This window comes from Acipenser ruthenus, chromosome 53, assembly GCF_902713425.1.
Source record: "Acipenser ruthenus chromosome 53, fAciRut3.2 maternal haplotype, whole genome shotgun sequence".
NCBI classification, from domain to species: Eukaryota; Metazoa; Chordata; class Actinopteri; order Acipenseriformes; family Acipenseridae; genus Acipenser; species Acipenser ruthenus.
This window is the reverse complement of record NC_081241.1, coordinates 3805740-3828801: the sequence shown is the minus strand read 5'-3', so window position 1 is coordinate 3828801 and position 23062 is coordinate 3805740. Positions and strand designations below refer to the sequence as shown.

General features: G+C 39.3%; 1 protein-coding gene across 1 annotated transcript in view; it reads left to right on the top strand.

The window, feature by feature from the left end:
• The first annotated feature begins 810 nt into the window (after positions 1-810).
• The window catches only part of LOC117433086 (trinucleotide repeat-containing gene 6B protein-like), an 80213-nt gene continuing 57961 nt past the window's right edge, over positions 811-23062 (top strand). Inside the window, exons 1-4 of the mRNA XM_059016465.1 lie at positions 811-1055; positions 6601-6663; positions 7345-7400; positions 7812-7904. Of these exons, the coding sequence (XP_058872448.1) occupies positions 7861-7904 (44 nt within the window). The 5' untranslated portion in view covers positions 811-1055; positions 6601-6663; positions 7345-7400; positions 7812-7860. The remainder of the gene's footprint in view (positions 1056-6600; positions 6664-7344; positions 7401-7811; positions 7905-23062) is intronic.

Sequence of the window (23062 nt, the reverse complement as noted above, 5' to 3'; positions counted from 1 at the left end):
CACAGAGAATTGTGAGGGTCTGGAACACGTTCGCAGGAATATGTACAGACCATCATGACAGTAAAAATAGACATGATGAAGCGTTCTTACCTTTGTATAAGTTAGCGTCAGCCGCACGAAGAGCACAGCGTGTGGTTTTCACTAACTCTACTGTGCAGAATACATTTTTTTTCTATGGGTAAATATCGGGACTTTCTTCCTATGCATCGGGACGCGGGACATTCGCTAGGAAATCGGGACTGTCCCGACCATATAGGGACTGTTGGCATGCATGATACCAGTGATGTGTTAAGTGCTGTGAACTCGGAGGTAAACACTTCAAATTCTACATTTATTAGAATTCGGGTCGTTGACCTCTCGTACACTGCATCTAAAAACAATGATATCTTAAATAATTATAAAATTGGTTACCAAACTGAAATTTTGTTTTCAACAATAGCATTGTCCAATCGTGTGCTTAATGGTATCTTTGCCTCACGCAAGCTGTTTACGAGCTGATTATCAAATACACCAATGAGAGTATAGTTTTGTGAGGACTGACAGCGTGGCAACCAGTAGAATCGATGGATTAACCCACCAATGGCCGTATACGCTGGGGACGCGATGATTAACAATGCCCAATCAATATCCAGATCTGGGCTGACTCAAGTAACTGAAACCCAATGCAAATATTGGGCGGGTCCCATTCGCTGTAAAGCCGGTGGGTTTTTTTTTCATCGTCAAACCAATGAGAGTTGTCAGACTTTTGATGGATGGCTTCCAGGTCCAATAGGGTGTCTTTCTTCCGGGAAGAGGGCGTGTCAATCTCTTCGGTAGGGTTTGGGTGTCTGTGTTTAAAAAAGTAGCAGAGGAAATTTGACGGAAGATGTGGAGGGTGGAGAAGAAATTAGTTAAAAAGTAGCGGAAACAGGAATATAGGCAGAGCTCTGCACACACATTATACAGTAAGAAAGCTGGATTTGTTTGCGGCAGGATTATATCGCTAAAGAATCATTTTGCTTATATTGTAGTCGAAGATTTTTTTTTACACACACCGAACGAAGCTGTACCGGCGGGTGAGTTACAGACATGACAAAACAAAACAAACAAGCATTCTTTCATAAGTTATTTTGTTTACATTGTTCCAAATAACGCTTTTTAAAAAAAATACGAGTAACTCATAAGTTGCAACAATACGTTCGAGTACCGAATGGAAATAGTGTATCATGTATAATAGCGTTTTATATCAAATAAATACAACTCCAACAACAGCAACTGCTGTACACATTTATTAGCCTGTGTTTTGCTAACACTCATAATAATTAGGTGTTGATTCTGTGTACAAATGATTGTACATTCTTCCATTGTCTTGTAAGGTGCTTTGAGATACACCTGTATGAAGGGCGCTATATAAATACACTTTGATGATTTTTAACCCGTCTTTCTGTCTGAGGACTGATCGTGTTGGTTTTCCAGTTTGTTTTCATTCCCGTAATTTAGTTTTATCCTAAATACAAAACAGTCAACGCGCTAAATAATAATAATAATAATAATAATAATAATAATAATAATAATACAATTCTTTGACAAACGACTGGAAGTCTTTCTCAATGTCGTCAAACAGCTTTGAGTATTACTTCATATGGTTGCAGCTGCTGCGGGCACTCAAGCTTACTTTCTCTCGGCGTGTCCAGCTTGATGAAACTTGTACACCGTGTACTTTAGGACAGAGTATTATAGCATCAGAATCTGGTGGCATATGGAGCCTGTGTGTCTGTCACTCTTGTCCGTATGTCCAGAGGCCTATTGGATAAATGAAAATGTCAAATCTCAGAGGGGGAGGGTATTATACTTATAGTTTCATTATTAAAGCCAGGCCATTATAAATAAATTCAGCTACAGCAGTGTCTAAAACACAAAAGTACAGTAAATGCACGTATTTCTATACAAAGAGGACCAGTGGCTGGCTTTGGAGGTTGGCACTATTGTGAAAGTCTTGTTTTAACTTTTTAATGGTAAAGTAATTTCTTGTTTTCTTTTATTAACACAGTCACACTGAGCACTTTGTTTTACATGAAGTGACAGCTAGCATGTAAAAAGATAAACTTCATTCCCAAACACACCATTTTTTAAAAGAAAATATATTTATCTGCAGCTGAATCCATTCTGTTCTAATAGAGCTGAGTTTACTGTTTTAGACCTGTAATAAAATGTGCATCGATCAGTTTCCATCAGTACTGTTCAGTTGGTAGCAGCCTGGGTAAATGCCAGAGGCCCATCATTTAAAAGAGGGGACCGTGTCTTACAGGATGGGGTATGACAGGCTCTGCTGTGTATTTTATCCCAGCCTATTAAGAGTATAAGAACCTAGGGGTGTACGAAGGCACCTGTGTCTCTTCAGCGGGTTCAGTGGGTTATGTTATGGTGATGTTAGGTCTGACAGCCGTGGTGGGGCAGGCATGTCACTGACATGCTTGTTAGCTATGTTACAGTAACCCTGAATCTCTTGGCTCCTCTCTTTTTTTTTTTTTTTTTTTACAGTTGTGATATTAATAGATTTCAAACACAGCCCATTAGATGAACTTCTTCATTCAGGTACCGTTGCTGTCGGTCACATGGTCTGATTGCAACGAGACTATTGGAGTGAGTTGGAACTATAACACAAGAAGTGAATAGGGAGCAGGAAGCAACAAGACATTTCCAGATGACATTGTGTTGAACCCTGATTCAAACCAGTGCACACAATCCGAGGATGACGTTGTGTTGAACCCTGATTCAAACCAGTGCACACAATCCAAGGATGACGTTGTGTTGAACCCTGATTTAAACCAGTGCGCACAATCCGAGGATGACGTTGTGTTGAACCCTGATTTAAACCAGTGCGCACAATCCGAGGATGACATTGTGTTGAACCCTGATTCAAACCAGTGCGTACAATCCGAGGATGACATTGTGTTGAACCCTGATTCAAACCAGTGCACACAATCCGAGGATGACATTGTGTTGAACCCTGATTCAAACCAGTGCACACAATCCGAGGATGACGTTGTGTTGAACCCTGATTTAAACCAGTGCACACAATCCGAGGATGACGTTGTGTTGAACCCTGATTCAAACCAGTGCACACAATCCGAGGATGACGTTGTGTTGAACCCTGATTTAAACCAGTGCGTACAATCCGAGGATGACGTTGTGTTGAACCCTGATTTAATCCAGTGCACGCAATCCGAGGATGACATTGTGTTGAACCCTGATTCAAACCAGTGCACACAATCCGAGGATGACGTTGTGTTGAACCCTGATTTAAACCAGTGCGCACAATCCGAGGATGACGTTGTGTTGAACCCTGATTTAAACCAGTGCACACAATCCGAGGATGACGTTGTGTTGAACCCTGATTTAAACCAGTGCACACAATCCGAGGATGACGTTGTGTTGAACCCTGATTTAAACCAGTGCACACAATCCGAGGATGACGTTGTGTTGAACCCTGATTTAAACCAGTGCACACAATCCGAGGATGATGTTGTGTTGAACCCTGATTTAAACCAGTGCACACACAATCGGGGGGGTCTTCATGGTTTCGAATTGGTATAAAATCAAGAGCTTATCAGATTTTGGTCAAACGGATCTAAAATCCTACCATGTGGGAGTAGAGATCAGGCCAAACCTCTAAAATGAATTGGGCTTAATATTAGTAAATGTGGAATTAACTATTTATTGAATGTAAAACTATAACTTTACAAAAATATACACTGCTGTTTAAAAGTCTTAGACATGCTGCATTGTTCTACTCTGATGCATTATGAGAATCAAGAATTTACTCAAAGCCTCCACTAGTGTTTTCTACTATTATAACAAACTTGACTTGCATAAAGAAGGAAAAACATTGAGTGAAATAGCTCGCATCACTCTATTTTCAAGGTGTGGTATCCGAAGCATAATCAACAAGTACAGAGAAACATCATCTGTAAATGACAAACCCAGCAATACTTGAAGATAATATCCTTAAGGAATAGAAAGAAGTGTTGAATTGACAACAGAACTGGCAGAAGGCACAGGTTTCATAGTCCAATTTCTATGTTCTTGTGCATATTTTAGCCTTTTAGTCTTGTTCCTTTCTTAAGGGGAACAATGTCGACCCAGGGGACTTTTTTGACCTGAAAAAAAAACAAGGACCAAGGGTCACAAATGGAGATTAGATAAAGGGGCATTCAGAACAGAAAATAGGAGGCACTTTTTTACACAGAGAATTGTGAGGGTCTGGAACCAACTCCCCAGTAATGTTGTTGAAGCTGACACCCTGGGATCCTTCAAGAAGCTGCTTGATGAGATTCTGGGATCAATAAGCTACTAACAACCAAACGAGCAAGATGGGCTGAATGGCCTCCTCTCGTTTGTAAACTTTCTTATGTTCTTTAAGTCCTGATTTCAAGAGTGACCTTCGTACTGTTGATTTGATGGACAATGACACCTCATCCTTGTTAGACAGCTTTTTGGGTCTTCCAGTTCTGGGTTTATCAATTATAGGTGATGTTTCTCTGTACTTGTTGATTATGCTTTGGATACCACACCTTGTAAATCGAGTGATGCAAGCTATTTCACTCAAAGTTTTTCCTTCTTTGTGCAAGTCAAGGTTGTATAATAGTAGGAAACACTAGTGGAGGCTTTGAGTAAATTGTTGATGCTCATAATGAATCAGAGTAGAAAAATCCAACATGTCTAAAGGTTGGCTTATACTTCTCTTGCAGACAAAAGCCGTACGTCAGCTGCAGAAACTTCTACGGGTGTGCCAGAAGGACTGAAGCACCCCCGAGTTTGCAGACTTTTTGATGCAGCAAAGTGGTCGTAGCTGTCGGTCATACTTTCAGCCAGTATGCGTTACTGTCGACTTGTGATTAGGGTTGCCAACAGGCTCCACAATCCCACGCCGCTTTGAGACAGGATTTTAAAATTGCCTGTCTCATGAATGAAGTGAATGTGTAAATTGGCTCATATAAGAACATAAGAAGAACATAAGAAAGTTTACAAACGAGAGGAGGCCATTCAGCCCATCTTACTCGTTTGGTTGTTAGTAGCTTATTGATCCCAGAATCTCATCAAGCAGCTTCTTGAAGGATCCCAGGGTGTCAGCTTCAACAACATTACTGGGGAGTTGGTTCCAGACCCTCACAATTCTCTGTGTAAAAAAGTGCCTCCTATTTTCTGTTCTGAATGCCCCTTTATCTAATCTCCATTTGTGACCCCTGGTCCTTGTTTCTTTTTTCAGGTCAAAGAAGTTCCCCTGGGTCGACATTGTCTATACCTTTTTAGGATTTTGAATGTTTGAATCAGATCGCCGCGTAGTCTTCTTTGTTCAAGACTGAATAGATTCAATTCTTTTAGCCTGTCTGCATACAACATGCCTTTTAAACACTTCTCACAATATACCCAAGAATCTTGTTGGCCTTTTTTATAGCTTCCCCACATTGTCTAGATGAAGACATTTCTGAGTCAACATAAACGTCTTTTTCATAGCTTCTTCAATTTCAGTATCTCCCATATGATATTTATAATGCACATTTTGCATGCAATACTTTACACTTTTCTCTATATATATATATATATATATATATATATATATATATATATATATTTTTTTTTTTTTATGAGCAGCAAACAAAGAAAACTGGTCAGCTGTTCTCCATACTGCCACCGATCAGACGAACAGCTGAGCAACGTTACTGATTTGATGGGGAAAGTAATTGCATACAGAAAATAAATAGCGACGTTAACTTATTAGTGACTCAAATATATAAGAAGAATAACATTAAGACAAATAAATACATTGTATTCATTATTATTGTTACTATTATACAAGTGGTTGCTGCGCATGGTAGCCTATGTAGGCTACCATGCAACAAATGTTGGATTTTTCAACATCATCCGACCCTGTGCGTTTTGCGGTCGCAGACACACAAGAAAAGGCTGTACGACTTTTCACAACAAAGTACTGGTGAAATTATGGTTTTATTTGTAATCCCAAGTCTGATGACAACAATAATGAGAAAAGGCAATACGCAGCATTGCGTATTGCTCCGCTTAATCCACGGGTTCAGTCCCGAAATAAGTCCCTGTATTTAAACACCCACAAATAACACAAACACAATCATAAGTCCACAGTGAGTGCTGTAGTGCTCACGGTGCAAATACAATTAATTGTGACACATGCGCAGTGTTGTCTGAGTTTTGTTCTGGCCTTTAGCGACCGCTCTGGATCGTGTTAGCCGTCTAATAACAACAAACAGGTCAGACACGACAAAACAAACAAACAAAACACTCACGATAACAGTACGGTTCTCCTTGGGGTTCAGCGTTAATCATGACAATGGAACAGGTCACCTCGCTACGTCCCATTGATATACCATCAGTCACGCCCCCTTGGTTAACGATTGCAACCACTCCTCCAATCCGCAGCTGCCACATCGCTTCCCTTCCGGGTCGATGATTTAGATGTAGTAGCTCCGCCCCCTTTCTAGATAGCCGAAAGGAATTGAATTTGTTCCATGGAAATGTTTTGGGAATTGACATCACATCCTGTGCACCCTAGGTTACTGTCCCCTCTGTGTTCTCTCCTGGCAGGTTGCCTCCTTGGTGCGCCTACCTGTCCAAGACTCTATTTGATGCCTCAAGGAGACTGGCAAGGTTGGGGGACTTTTTATTTTCCCTTTTAACTATTTAAGACCCTAGTGAGGGGATGTTTTATGTTTTAATAAATTTGATGCTGCTTTGTTAACTGCTCCTATCCATTTTAGATACAGGCTTGATATTTTTATTGTTCTGGAAACTCCTTGTCTTTATACCATGTGATTACATTTTAGCAGTGCTACAATATTCCTTTCGTCAGCATTCTAATTGAAACTTGGGACCCTGTCTTTAAAGAGCAACTTGAAATATCAGAATAATGTACAATCACCCAAGTAGTTCTGGTACATCAGGGTGTAACCATTAACCTGTCCCCCTGAAACACTTCCAGGTTCCTAGTGGATGTAGAAATATGTCAGTAACAAATACTGCATAAAGTAAAAGTGGTGTTTTACTAAGGGCAAAGTGTTGCAGAGGGGATAGGTTAATGGTTACACTCTGGTGTCCCAGTATCTAGATCTGTATTGTATATAGTTTTAAAGAGTCACCAGGATTTGATGACTGAAACTTAAACAAAACCAATCTGAACAGCAAGAATACATTAGTTAAGATAACTCTGATATTTTTTACCCAAACGAAATTGCTCTTTAAAACTGGATTCTGTAGGAAAAGCAGCAAGTCTTTGAGCTGAAGTTGGAAGTTGTTCTCCATTAGTAATGCAGGTGATTTCTGTTGGAACAGGACAAGCTGACATCCTCTGTATTATCACTGAAGGGCATCCTTCATCTCCGCTCCAGGTACAGTGTGCTGTTTTTTCTACATAAGTTATCGGGCCACTTTTTGACGTTACTTGGGTGTACAACGACACACACCCTGAAGTGTTGTATTGCGATTTATACAATGGGAAATTTCAAATGAAAAACCAACAAAAGTAATTAACTCAGGACAGCACATAGCCCATTGAAATTAATAGGAGGATGTCACTGTATAATTTATAGTATAAACCAGAAATACATGAAACATTTTGTATTATTCCTAATCTGCTACACTTCCATAACACAACATGAAGTGAGCTGGTGTGATCTGAGGTGTATGTGTGTTTCACGTGAGCCCAGCTTGGAAGCCCTGTTTATAAGCAATGTCTCCCGGAGTCGTAGGGGTTTCAAGTTTGTAATTGTAATGGCAGTTGCTTGTTTTCTTCTCTGCAGGCTTACCTGCTGGGTGGTTTAGCATAATCCTCTGTTCTCATGCTGGGAGATGAGAAACTCACACAGGAGGACAGGGGCCCAGGCTATAGAAAGGTATGTTTAAAATATATTTATATTACGACTTCATTGCTGTCACCTGTAGTCCAGGCCTGGTCAGTAATTCCTGGATTGCGAACATGAAACATAAAATATCTGCCAACACTAATCATTTTTATTTCGAAAACTGAGCATTGAGTAGACTAAAGCACCGCTCCTTTAAAAAAAAAAAAAAGAAACAAACCACAGTTGAAAGGTCACAGCACAGAGGCAGACAGCGTCCAAGAAACTGGTTTCAGAAAGACAGAAAAAAGACAAAAAACAGATAAACCTCTCATTTATCTACAGTTTGCAAAAAGATGTTCATCCAGTCTGAAGTATTTAGTTGAGCTATGTTGTGTTTTGGAGAAAATTCACATTTATTTTCAACAGACTAGGTTAGGGCCAGGGGAATGAATGTTATAAAGATACAACGGGTACCCTGAATTGTGCAAAAAAAGTTGCAAGTAATAAAGTGTAAGTATTAATTAATCATTATTTTATAAAGGTTGCAACCCTACTTTTTTCAAAAATAAGTTAGCGAGAGCTGTATATGATATATGTATATGTTTGGAATGTGAAACTAGAAATCAATTTATGAAACATTGTTTTCTTTGTAAACAAGTTAGCAATAACAAGAGACGTTGGAAGAAATGTTATATATTTTATTTTTTCAGCTGATGATCATTGTGATTAATTTACAGCCTATAATCTATAACAGAAAATTGTATTATCGTCCAACACTACAGTATATGTATGAGTATCAAGCAGCATCAATTACCTGTACATAAACATGTATTTTTATATAACGTATTTTTAAGCTACATGTTGTATTCCATTTATATGGATTACCTGTAGGATAATAGGATTTTCAATCAAATATTAACAAGTAGCTATGGTGACGTCACCAGTAAATTATGCAAATTAGTACAATCGAAGGTTCGAACCTTCCTTCGGTAATGTGTTCCGAACCTTCGAAGGTTAAAATGTACCTTTCGTTACAGCCCTAAAAAAACCGGTCCTGTGTCCATGGCATTCCCAGTTTGAGAAGTGCATTGCTTGTCAGTAAAACATGTCCAACTGTAAGCTCAGAAAGACTCTTCATTTGGCTGTCAAAAGCCTTTTGTGATTCACAGCTTGTTGTATCAACACAAAAACCAATGGGGGTAAAAAAAAAAAGCCTAAGCAGCACTTACTGCATGAAAAGAACAGTGAAACGGCATTGCTGAGTCCTCACCTCCACACAGCCCCATTCAACACTGAGCTGCATTCACTTGTGCCCATGTTCACAATAGAACCCTTTCCAGCGCTGGCGACCTCTTTATTCACATGAACTTTGTGTGGCGTACCTGCTGTCACTCACTTCAAGGAAAGGCTTATTCATTTTCAACTTTTTTACATTTTTTTTTTTTTTATATATACGTTTTATACTTGTTCTATCCAGGCTTGGGGTTGCAATTCCCTTTCCTTCGAAGGAGTTTTAGAAACATAATTGTTGCGATTGTTCTACAGTTTTCATGAAGACAATTTAATTGACTAACAGTGACTTCAATGTGAATAATTTATTGCTACCGTGAGAAGCTTATTTTAACAGGATACTGCTAATTGCAATTTTGATCAATCAATTAGGAGGCTGTGTGGTCCAGTGGTTAAAGAAAAGGGCTTATAACCAGGAGGTCCCCGGTTCAAATCCCACCTCCGCCACTGGCTCATTGTGTGACCCTGAGCAAGTCACTTAACCTCCTTGTGCTCCGTCTTTCGGGTGAGACGTAATTGTAAGTGACTCTGCAGCTGATGCATAGTTCACACACACTAGTCTCTGTAAGTCGCCTTGGATAAAGGCGTCTGCTAAATAAACAAATAATAATAATAAATAATAATAATAATAATCAATGATGTGTTGGAATTGGGAGTTGATTTTAAAAAGGAATTGGAATTGAAAAACAGGTATTGACACCAACCCTGGTTATGTCGTCGCCTTCAGTTTGGGCAAAAGTATTCTGCCTGCACAAAACTGTGCAAAATGATTTCTGTTATAGTAAGACACCCTCAACGTATTAAACATATATATTTTAGAATTGTGATTTGTTCTATGCACAGGGATGACATCTAAACACAAGATACTGGAAACTATACAAATTCGTAACATTGCTTTCTCATGTGATTTTATGTGTTTGTTTTTATTTTTTTATTGTTCATTTCAAAACCAACAAAATAACAACCATATAGAACATATGAGAATGTAGGTCCGATTCCAGGCAGCTGATTGGTCCCAAAGCTTTGTCAGGTCGGGTCTAAAAGATCCCAGTGATTCAGCATCAATAACATGGCTGAGTGACCCATTCCTCTTAAACAACAGCTTCACATATTAACAATCTAAGCAAGCAATCTAGTCACATAAGTAATCTAATTCACATTTGTCATTACAAAGTTATTTTTTCTTTCCCCGATCGTATTAATAGCCTGCGCAGCTCCACAGCGGCCAGTACATGTAGGTAGTGGCCCTCTTCTTTTGCTCCTCGCTGTGGTCAATGATGGTAGAGACAGAATGCAGCAAGCAAAATGTTTAGTTCATACACCTGCTGTGGAGTGGCTGATTTTCCTGCAAGTTGCCCATAGTTAGATTTCTTAATAATATTTCTCTGTGTGGTGCTAAACGAACTCCCTGGTCCATAGATATGGATTAGGGTTTCACAGACCTCGATTAGCACGTCTTGGACTGCCTTGGTCCAAGATTAGTGCTGCGCTACTACATCTGTGAAACCAGCCATAATTCGTTTTTATTTCATGAAAATGTGATGATTCCATGCTACTGCAGCGTTAAGAGGCTGTACCTTCCTGCTTTGAGCGACAGGCGGCCTCACGGGTCACATGAGCCTGCGCTGCCTCTCTTTGAAGGTCACAAAAAAAAAAAAAGCTTCCCCTACCGAGAAAGGCAGCAGAGCGCTCGCTGATCAGACACACCGAGACTCGCAAACACACAGACGAGAGTGCAAAATGGCCGACCAACACCCAAGCGGCTTCACAGCATTTTAAAAGGAAAAACATAAAATATTCTGCAACAAAACTGAAGAACGGAAAAAGACAGGTCGCTTTCTTCTGGGGAGTTTTCTTTCTTTTTTGCCTCGAATGCCTCAAGTTGCTGGATTTTTGCACTAAAGCACTTTATTGTTATTATTCCTCGGTGAGTATGATTTAAGTGTTTTTTTTGCAGAAGGGGGGGGGGCGTTGGGGGAGGTGTTGGAGAAATACAGTTGGTCGGGTTGATAAGGGTTATCTGCAAGCTTAGAAACGAGGAATTGTGTTTTGTTTTTACTACGGTAATTATTATTACTAATGTACATATTTAGCGTTGCGTAAATCCAATTCTGCAGCCGTGTTCCCCGTCACTGCACCTCGACTGCATTGCTTCGTTCGGTGCAAACACACTACATATATCTACCTGCTACAGTCCGTGCCCAATAAATAAATAAATAAATAAATAAATAAATAATAAGAAATATGTATTCCGCTGCTCATGCAAGTAACGCCCTTGTTGCTGTTTTACGGAAACGCGTTGAGTGCAGAGGGAGGTCTGTCATTGACGGGGGATTTGTTTGAGCTGTTCCGCTGACTTGTTGTTAAGGCTTCATGTATGTGGTGAGGCCTGATGAAACCCGGGGCCTTATGTTTGCTAGGTTGGCCTTGTTATGTTTTTGGGCCGCAAAGAAAACGAGTCAAAAGCACGCCTTTAAAGAAATAATAATAATAAAAAAAAGCAATAAAATGCCACCACACCCGCCACCCCCCTTTTTTTTTTCAAAAAAGGAATTGTAATTTTAGAGGTTGGTTTTTAGCGTTGGTGGTGTTTGTTTTGTCAAGATAAACACTGTACCTGTACAGTAGTCCGTAGTAGTGTTATTTGTAACATTACTAAATATTTAAATCTACCCGGGATTTGGACGATTCATGCTTTGACCTGAAATGAAAATAACAGTAAACATATCCAAATGAAGCGTTTTGCAGATTGTTGTGTTAATAAAAATGTCTCGTTTGAATGACGTTTCTTGAACCTAATGTCTGTCTGGGTTGCATTCTGGCGTTGGTAACGAATGTTAGGGTTTTATAATCTCGACAGATGCAGTGCTGTGTTGCATCTCCAGTACTGGGGTTGGGATTACATGTCTGCAGTGAAAGGACTATTAAACTTACAAATTCAACCTTTTGTGTTTGTTTTTGCCCACTAATTGCTTTGGCAATGGGAATTAAGTCGGCCAACCCGTGACCTCAAAACGTACAACGCTGGTTTCCAGCATCACTTAGTTCTGCTAATGTTTGCACTTTTCTTTATGATTTGTAACCGCATTGAAACAGTATGTCCGTGTATAATTTGACTGGGTATTGGTGTCCGGCACAAACCTTTTTAATTAAGCTGTTGGCTTTATCTGAAGTCCTTAGTTTTTGTTCCCCACATTTGTTTTCTCAAATGATGATTTTGTTCTGCTGGTAACCGTTTACAGTCTACAGCACCAAACTGATGCTTTCATTTGGGGTTATGAACCTTTAAATAAATAAATAAATATATATTTTATTTATTTATTTATTTACCTTTAACTATAACACCCTGAAAATAAAGCAGACAAAAACATTTAGGCTGATGCCACTTCGACTGTGTGGTAAAGCCTAGCCTAGAAACGACATCTTCAAATGTGACTGGAAACATCATTCATAATATAGATCTACTTAAAGTCCATATTTCAGATTACAATCTGATTATATTTTATTAAATTACACTATAATAGTGATATCTATATCATTTATTGTTTTGTGCTGTTACTGTAAGAAATTTGCAATCGTAAAGCTTGTTAAAGCCCTGATTTTGAATCTTGACATATGTGACGTCACTAGGGGAAACCATAAACATGCATGCATATGTCTGGCACAAACAAAACGCTCATACACACAGGCCTATTTCGCGATGGTTAAACGGTGTCAAAAATACATTTCACCTCCGATAGGCGCAAGAGAATGCATTGCATGAAGGAAAAAAATAAAAGTACTGTACTCCGTGACAGTAAAATCAATGAGTTTGTCGGTGCACAATGCAATGATCACTTCATACAACATGGAGCACAGAGACTAAAGCTTTTGTTTGTTGGTTTCTGGCAGGTACAAATTTAATTTTTTCTCTTTTGTAAGACACTGGTACACAAGTTCACAAACACACACAGACCTTTACAAAGACAGCTGCTCACAAAGACAATTATCAAGTAAGTGACCATTGATTCATTTTCCCCTGACAACAGCAGAACCATTTAGAAACCACAATATTTTTTTTTTTTTTTAAACCAGCATTAAACAATTTCGTACCGTTTCTTTTATAACAAATACATTTTTTAAATAGCTGCATCTGTAAGCCACTTCATGCAGATATAAAAATGATTGCCATAGATTTTTTATTTTTTTTTACCCTGTGCACTAGTGCTCAATACTACCAGGCTATCCACTGCGCATAATCAGTTCTCTGCAAGTGTTGCATTTTTTTTGTCAGATATAATCATAATTATTATTATACAATATACCGTTATCAGATAAACTCTGGCCCAAAACTACCCAAAGAAAATAAACATGGCACGGCTTTCATATTGCTGACTTAATAAAAACGATAACGTCAGAGGATTATAAACCAGTACAAACACATTGCGTTCTCAAGATTTCTGATGCAGAAATCAAAAGAATGAATCCACTCATACAGCTTTTTTAGGTAAGCTTTCGATTTTCAGTTTTGTCTTTAGGTAATGTTCAGTTGCATATTACTGCGTAAGGGCAAGGAATAATTACATGCAGTTCACAAGGAGGTTAGACCTATTTAATTTCACTAAATCAGGGAAAGCATAAGTGTTTATTTCATGAATGAAGCTGAAGAGCTATACGTGACCATGCAAGTCATCTCGGCCCTGTAATATAAACAATTCTTTATTATTGAAGTGGATGGGAAACGGTAAACACTATTTGCAAGATATAAATAGTACAACAAACCAAATATAGAAATGCACATTTTTTATTTATTTTTATTTTTTTATTGCCATAAATGAACTGCTACCCGGTTTAACTGTATACAAGAACAACATTCAGAATTGCCGACCTGCAGACAAGGGGGCGTGTCGCTCGGGTTCCTCATGCCAGCGTGGTTATTTTCTCCTGCGGGAGGTTCAAATCCGTTCAGAATCGGGCCTCAGACCAACAAAGGTGTCTTGTTGCCACTTTGTTTATTGTGCAAAAACTGCGATGGCATGGTATTTATATATTCAGTAGAACTCTGTTTATCCAAACCTCGATAATCCGGCTCAATTTTATAAACCGAACCACCCCTTTCCACCTAGCAGTGAAAACTGTGCACAGTTGTAAATGCAGAAATGGTGTCTTCACGTCTGACACGTGGTATAATGCCAGTGGCACGCACAAGCTTACATTAACAGTCAAAAAATCCACATGCGCCTAAGAATTCAAACAGGAACGGTAGCCAACTCTGTTTCGTGATTTTTTTTTCATGCAGTTTTATCAAATGTAATCATCCTGATGTAAACAACATCACACCAAAAGCTATTATTAACCTGCTCACCCTGCTAGCATGGCTTACCTCGCAAGACGACACGATCTTGTTTTTTTCTCTCTCCGAATATAACATCTTTTTTTTTAAATGTCTCTTGTGTAGCACATGGAGCCAGGAGTGCTAGAAAGTCTAAACGGTGCTATTACCCTATTTATTTATTTATTTTTTTATTTTTTTATTTTTTTATAACCGAGTACTGATGTCAAATCCACCCAACCACTGCTTGCAGTACTTGGAGCAGCAGTCCGATACTGACCCGAACTGTTAATGAAGAAGCGGCTATGTGATTGTGCATAAAGCGATCCTCTCCTCTAAAACAAGGCAAACTGTCAGGGTTTTTATTGCAGTCATTATTAACGCGAGTACTGTTTTACTACAGTACTTTATACTCAATTGCCAGTTTGTTACTTTAAGCTTTATTATTAGAAAACCGGTATTGTTTTCTAAAACTAATGTGTTCATGTGCTGTAATTTAAATAAGTGGTGGATGTTTTGCTCCTTTTCTCGCATGGCTCAGCTGTTTTAAACATCGCACAGTTGTCTGCACGTTAAAATTAAGGTGAGAAACACCACAGATTCAGATTTTTTTTTTTTTATCAAACAATTAATGTGTATTCTCCTCATGATCCAAACTCTTTCATTTTTCCGAACTGCCTCCGGTCCTAATTAGATCGGATTAACTGAGTTCTACTGTGTATATATAAAAAGCATTTTGTACACGCTGCAATCGGGATAAAACATAGCTTGGGATGCCTGAAAACAGGGCGTTGCAGTAATCAAGCCTAGATGATACAAAGGCATGCGTTGATCTCTCAGCATCCTGCAGTGAAAGAAAGCATCTTACTTCAGCAATATTTTCAAGGTGGGAAAAATGAAACTTTAGTTACATTCCTCATATGCAGTTCGAATGAAAGAGCTGGGTAAAAAATTGCACCCAAGTTCCTCATTTCAGATTTGAGCTGAAACGCATAGATTTGTATTGTTTAGTTGACTCTTTTGATCCAAAAAGCATAACCTCTGTTTTATCTGTATTTAACAATAAAAAGTTGTCCGACATCCATAGCAACCATATGGTGAATTGGTTATAATTGATCAGTAATTTAAGGCTCATTTTGTATTACAAAATGTATTGTGTACCGATAACTATACATTTTAGAAAGATTGATTTATCAATTGGCACTCATTGTCTAATGTTTACGTATAGAAAATAATAAAATAAACCACAGGTCTACTCCACCAGCTGCACATAGGAGTATTTTTATTTATTTATTTACAGTCAGCACTTGGATATCCATTACTCAGATACGCGTCAGTCGCGTTTTACCGTCCTTGTATTAAGAATAAAATAAATTTCCTGTGTGTGTGTGTATATATTTAATATATATATTATATAAAAATTTATCAGTGTGTGTGTGTGTGTAACAAATTAATGCACTTACCCGTCACACGCGATTTGATACAAAGCCCCTCTCTTCAATGTTACAGTTTAGCAGAATATCCATCACAGCCCACTTTTAAATAAATAAATAAATAAATAAATAAATAAATAAAAAAACTTAAACAGATAAATAAACAAAATAAACAAACAAATTCTCTAGTGCCGAATCAGTCTGTCTTGTATTGTGCAGTTATACAGCGCATAAGATGAATATGCAGCCAAAACGAAGCGAACAAGACAGTTTTAGCTACTGTGATGCCTTTTTTTTTTATCTGATCTTTTGTGCATTTTCATTTCCAAGTGAACTGTGACATTCAATTTTGAATACTGACTGGCTACTGTTTTAATTGTGGAAACCTTTTTTTTCTCTTTTGGTTTTGCTAAATTGCATTGCCTTTTACGTTTTACGCAGTTCTGTGCATGGGTAACGTTTTGATTTAGTTTTGCTGTTGATGATTCCTATAAAGCAGTTAAAAAGACAGTCTAAAACAATATAGTCAGTGATAAAGTGATGGGGGGTGGGGGTAAAGCTATTTTATAAAAATGCTTTCAATGCTGTTTTAAAAATAAAGATTCCCTGATATTTTGACTGAAGCTGGTAGAGCATTCTCCAATGTCAGGGCTTTGCAAGAGAAGGCCCACCCTCCCTCCCACACATCTTTATTCACTCTCAGGAAATCAACAGCCCCACATCCTGTTATCTTGGAGTACGACTTGGATTGTCAGGGCTCTGTAACTCCTGGAAATAACTCGGGGGGGGGGGGGGGGGGCAATCCATTTAGGGCTTTCCAAGTTAATAGCAACATTTTATAAATCAGTTCTAAAATGCACAAGGTGCTGATGCAAAGAGGCTAAATGGGTAATATACACATTTTTGGGGGGTTTAGTAAGAATTCTGGCAGCAGTGTTTTAAACTAGCTGTAAACTAGCTTTTTTTGTTCAGTTTCACCCCTGTTCTTGAAATGTGCTTATTTTTATTTTCCTTTTTTTAGTTAGTGTACCTTAGTAGGCTGTTTGAGAAGTGTGAACATACTGACGGCTTATTTTAACGTTTTCAGGGCTTAATGCGTAAGGTGAAAAATAAAACACGGTGGCGTGTCCCGAATGTTTTCCCTTTTCGCTGCTCTTCTTTAATTCTATACAGTGACACCATTTGTATCAAGGGGGTCTTTTCTAAAACTGTATCATAGATAGTAGCGTTACTAGTAGCGTTACTGGTGGGGAGTTGTGTTAATGAGCAGGTCAGGCTGTGCAGTAAAGACATCGTCCATAACTTCAGAACGCTCAGTCACAATTCCAGGAAAAATATAAGCATAGTGTTGTTGGGAACCAGCCCCAAATGAACAGCCCTTTTTGTATGATTTGATGCACTGTGTTGCAGAGTAGTGGCCACACAGATCAGAGCTGGTGCTGATTCAGAGTGCAGAGAGAATTTATCAGTGATGCCGTTGGGGTTTTTTATTCAAAGTAAAACTGCATTTTTAATAAGTACTATTAAATAACTATTTTTTTGTAATTCAAGTTTGTTCTGGTCATTAGTTGGCAGTTTTTATATTATTATTATTATTATTTTGTTTTTATTTATTTATTTATTTATTTATTTATTTATTTAGAAGCAATTTGTGATGTGGCATGAAGTTACAACATTGCATTGCATACTGCCATTCAGTACCAGACCCCCTCTAATGTGTTCAACACATTTTAGCAGAGGAAATGATTCAAAATTAATAACAAATAAATAATTAAGATAATTAAAGATTGTTTTGTACTGTCGGTATCCGATAAAAAACAATGATCAGAGTGCCAGGATGTTGATGAAAGACAAGAGCATTGATATTGCTGTTCAATCCGCAGGCCCCTGCTATTGTTCCTATATTCCCTGCATGTTCTGGCTACCTCTCTGACTACATCTGTCAGGCAGACCGCAGCATTCCTTGTACAAATAAGAAGCATGCTTTATTTTAAGTAGCGCATTCTTAACAACATAATGAGAGCATATCCTTCCTCCTTGAGCTGTTTTCTTTTCTACCCACACTTGCAGTTGAGTCTGGGTGAAATACCGATTTGTCTTGAAAGGGACCTACATGATAAGCAAAATTATGTCGGTGATGTAGTGATGGAAATAAGCCACATGTTACCGGTTTTACCGTGAGCTGAATTTGTCACACCTGAGCTTAGGCAAGTTATAGAGGAAAAGCTTAAATGGGGCCCAATTTAATGTGTAGTAAAGTTAGGATTTTCCTCCCTGAAATACTTTTTTAAATTTAGTGTTGCATTTATTACCCCCCAGCTGGGTGTGTCACAGTGCATATGATTCTGCTTGTCATGAAATAAAGGCTGGTTCAAACCTGGCTCAGCAGAAAGGTTGGAGGAGTAGATTCAGGCTGAGTGGGGTTAGAAGGGCAGCCCCTCTAGAACCACAATCCAGCAGTGGTGGTTGAATGCTTGTATCGCTGTGCACGTATAACAGCTGTACTGTTTTCACACGCAAATGCCCTTTACTCTCAGATCTGTGACTCTGTATTCACTTGTGGAATACGTAATGTGCACTCGCTGCTCATTGTCTTCACAGTCGGCAGCTAGCCCAGAACTTGCAGCCTGGTAAAACAAATTGATTTGCTTGCACTCTGATTCCACAACAAATGCCACTGCACTTTTCAATAATGTCAGGCCTTATTTGGCTTACCAGTACACTCAGAAGTTCTTTCTGGAGCTACTGAAGTTCAGCTGGAACATCTTCCTCTCCCTAATATTGATCAGTGCCTCTGATACTCTGCATAGCTCTCCTGTCACTCGTCCATTACTTCAGAAACACTCAATCGTAGATTGTCACATCCTCATTATAATTTCTCTTGCGTGTAGATCTCACGCTCAGAACGTCAACGACAAAGCATTCTTAATGTCTTAACATCGGACTGGAAAGGGAAAATTGTAATGTCGGACCTGGTCCGACAAAGGACCGCAAAGGGTTAAATCTGTTTTGCCCAAGTTTAGTTAGGTGCAGTTCTTTACTTGGCTACAATGTGCTCATGGATTACCAGCTTAGTGTATAGAGTTCACAAGCAGCATCTAGTATGTGTACATAAAGTGTATTTTAATGATAAAAACAGAATTAAGAGCAGCGGCGCTTTGTTTTTTAGTTCAAAACTGCCAAGCAGCAATGAGGAGCTGGTAGAGACAGAAACACGTGAACTACTTTTGCATACCGTGGTAAACCGTGAACTCTAACCATGGTATAGAAAAATGGTTGTGGTTTCAAAACTGTGGCAATCTGTACCACGGTACACCATGACATCCCTAATGGTGATACACTAATGTCAGGAAATGGACCATATTGTTACACCCTACTGTTCAAGTACCAGGGATGTAGAAGCTGACTTCTGATGTTGCAAGGAAAGGCTGGAGGCTGGGGGCCGGGGAGCAAGGTGGATTTCGTGGAAAGAAGGCGAGGTTTAGCTCTGGTGAGAGCTGATAGACATGAAGATCAGTTATGCATGATGATTTAAGGCTGGGAGTGCTTTGGTGCTGCTGTGGGCTGATTAGATCGAGGGCCCCAGTGTCCAGGGACTGATAGCCTCTAACATACACAAGCTCTTAACTAGGTCCTACCTGGGATGACTTGTGTTGGAGGACTTTGTATCCTGTTTGGACCTCTGCTCAGCACAGATTAACTAGCCCATGCGTCCAGGACTTCTAAAGTATATTAACTCTGGCATGCTTGAACTGTCAAACTTTTACATGCAGGGTCACTTCTTCAGAATTCACGGGATGCGGGGTAGCACAAATCCCTTACCAGCTTGGTGGACAACTTTTTTTAAGGAATATGGGACGATTGCTTATAGATTTGAAGTAAACAATTGCTTATAGATCGAGCAAGACGTTGGCTTAAACTCACAACTGCAATGTGTATTTGTCCTTATTATTGCTTACAAACAAGCCAGACAAATAAAATCTGGAGTTTTATTATTTAAGACTTAAACTTGCTCTGTGCAACACTAACACTTTCTTAAAGGGAAGAGATACTTTTTTTTTTTTTATAAGTTTAGTCGTTGTCAATTATTTTTATTATTTTCTACCAATTTAGAATGGCCAATTATTTTATTATGCTCAGGTCACCGCTACCACCCCTGCGCTGACTCGGGAGGGCGAAGACGAACACACACTGTCCTCTGAAGCGTGTGCCATCAGCCGACCGCTTTTTTTTCACACTGCGGACTCACCATGCAGCCACCCAAGAGCTACAGCGTCGGAGGACAACGCAGCTCTCGGGCAGCTTACGGGTGAGCCTGCAGGCGCCCGGCCAGACTACAGCGGTCGCTGATGCGCGGTGAGCCAAGGACACCCTGGCCGACCTAACCCTCCCTCTCCCGGACGATGCTCTGCCAATTGTGCGCCGCCTCCCCCTTCTGTCCACGGTCGGCTGTGGAATAGCCTGGATTCAAACTCGCGACGTCCAGACTTTGGAGCGCATCCTGCACTCCACGTGGAGCGCCTTTACTGGATGCGCCACTCGGGAACCCCTGGAAACAATACTTTTAAATAACATTACAATTATTTATTAATAATCCCAATGGAACCCTCACTTTAGAATTGACTATAGAGGAGGAGAAATTACAATTTAACTTTTTTTTTTTTTTTTTTTACCTACCACCCATCTCTCGTCTCTCTCTAGTGTTTTTTGCGTTACTTTCAATGCAAATATTTGGTCAGTTGTAATATTTATTTTACAAGAAAAGATAACGGCAAAAATTTGTGTCATTTTGGACCCTGATTAACAAAGAGGGAAACAAATCCCCCTTTCAAAACTAAACCAATAAGACTCACACTTAAAGCAAACAACATAAATAATATGCAGTGAATGCCCATCGATTTGAAATGGAATTTTTCACACAATACTAAAGATTTTATTTAACATTCACGTCAGAAGTAAACACATTGCAGCTGCTATAAGCACAACTCCCTGAAACCACTTGACTAAGCTCACTGCCCCAAACACACAGGATCCTGAGCCAGTCGCTGCCCTCTACATCCGTGCTTGTTTATCTCAGCGCGCTGGTAACCTTGGTTTTCAGCACAATGTGTACCTGGGAAATGCAGTTTCCTTACTGAAATTCACATGACGACTCCCTCAATTCTTCTGTCACCAGAGCGGCGACTTTATTGATATTTTTAATCGGTAACAGGTTCGTTTAGGTCGCAAATGGCCACCTGGATGTCTAACAAGCTGACAGGATAAAGGCATAATGTTTTCACCCCATTTGCCCAATTACTTCACCTAGTATATTTCTACTGCAGAGATATGCCTTAAAAGCACAGAGCTTTGACATTCAGAAAGAATGCACTGGATCAGACTGTTCTGTTGCTGTACTGTTTGTAATATGTGATCAGTCAGTGAACGTATGGAGGAGGATTGTTGTCTGCAATGTTTCAAACGTTTGTGTGGGGTACAATTAAAACAATTGGAATGGTACTTGATTTTTAATTTAAAAAAAAATCTACAGGACATTCTTGAATGTGTGCAGGAAACTCTTCCCTGCAGTCAGTGCTTGTGAATGATTGTGATCTCATTGCATTGGTAGGCAGGCAGGCAGTTTTGTATAAACACTGTCCAGGCAACAATGGCTGCAAGAGCAAACCAAACACCCTGGAGGTTGAAAGGAGCGAATCTGACGTGTGCTTATTTTAGTTCTATAAAGTGAAGCAATAAAACCGCAGCGTGTGTGGTGAATAAAGGCAGATCCAGGAATAATTGAGTTGTTCAAACACAAGAATTGATCCTTTATTCTGCCTCTGAAAAGAAAATCTGTTTACACTGCATTCAGTGAAGCTCCCAGACATAGTGAATGTGGACGCAACAGTGGATTTGTTAGACTGCACTAACAAGCCAGTTGCAGGGCGGCATAAAAACGAAATCCAGGAACTACGGGGGCCCCCCAGTTAGCTCTCCTGGTAAGGCATCACCACGAGGTGTGGAGGGTGTCATACCCTTAGACAAGTTGACAATCAAGGACAAGGAAGTGTATTTCAAGTGTGCATTGCATAAAACTTGCCTACAATAATTGTGTCAATTGGCGAATTCCTAGTGTGGTGCTTGCATTTTTACTGGTATGGGTGGTACTTCACTAATGTCAAAAAGGTGAGTTGAATGCAGTCTCATCTGCCAGTTTCCAGTTAGCCCTAATGCTTTAACAGGGATAGAAATCAGATTCCTGTTGCATAGCAGTTTGATCCATTCCTGGTTTTACCTGAGCTTACCTATACACTGCAGGGTTAGAAACTAACAATATTGTGCTACTAGTCCAAAGGACTAGTACCTTTTGAAACTTGCTAGCCCTGATGTAAACTTGTTAGTCCTTATGTAAAGTGCCTAAAGTTGGAATCAACAACAACAGTTGGGGTCCCTAAAAATAGGCTTAGATTTTATTTTGCTAAAAAATAAACACGGTTATAAATTTAGATTTACATTTTTTTTTTTAACAAAGTACCTTCGTAAATGCTCCTACAGATCGATCAGTCACCTGTTTGCACCTCGTTACTGAGCGACTAGCTGTACTGTGTGCTGAGAAACTGACACTGACAGCACCAGATGGGGTGACAGAGGAAAAAATTCTGTCACCTTGCCGACCATGAAGCTCCACCTGAAATTGACACCGATGGCACAAATAAAATATTTATTTTATTGTACATTACATGTGTTGCTATTTACAAAAATGCTGGCTGGCTATGCATTACTATCTACAATGATTATTGTACTCACGTACACATGCAGTCTTCACTAAAGTCCCAGTTTAAAGATGGTATGTTTCACTGTAGTCCTTGGGATGAAATTATTAGATGGCAATTTTTTTTTTAACTGTTGGCACTTGCACAGAGGTTAGATTGATATTGTTAAGGAAACAATTCTCCAGGGCAGTTCTGATCAAAGTTTTTGTCTGTAACAGCGAGTGAATCGCTCCCTTCTGGTTTAATTTTATCAACCAAGTTTGTGATCACAGGAAGAACTGCTGAAAGCGTGAGACTGCATTTGCTGCTGAGATACAGTGTAGCGTTTTCCATTGGGGACAATACGTTAAGCAGCTCTTTTAAAATATCCCATTGCTCTGGTTTGAGATCAAGGTAGCTATGAGCTTCTTTTGTGACTTTTTG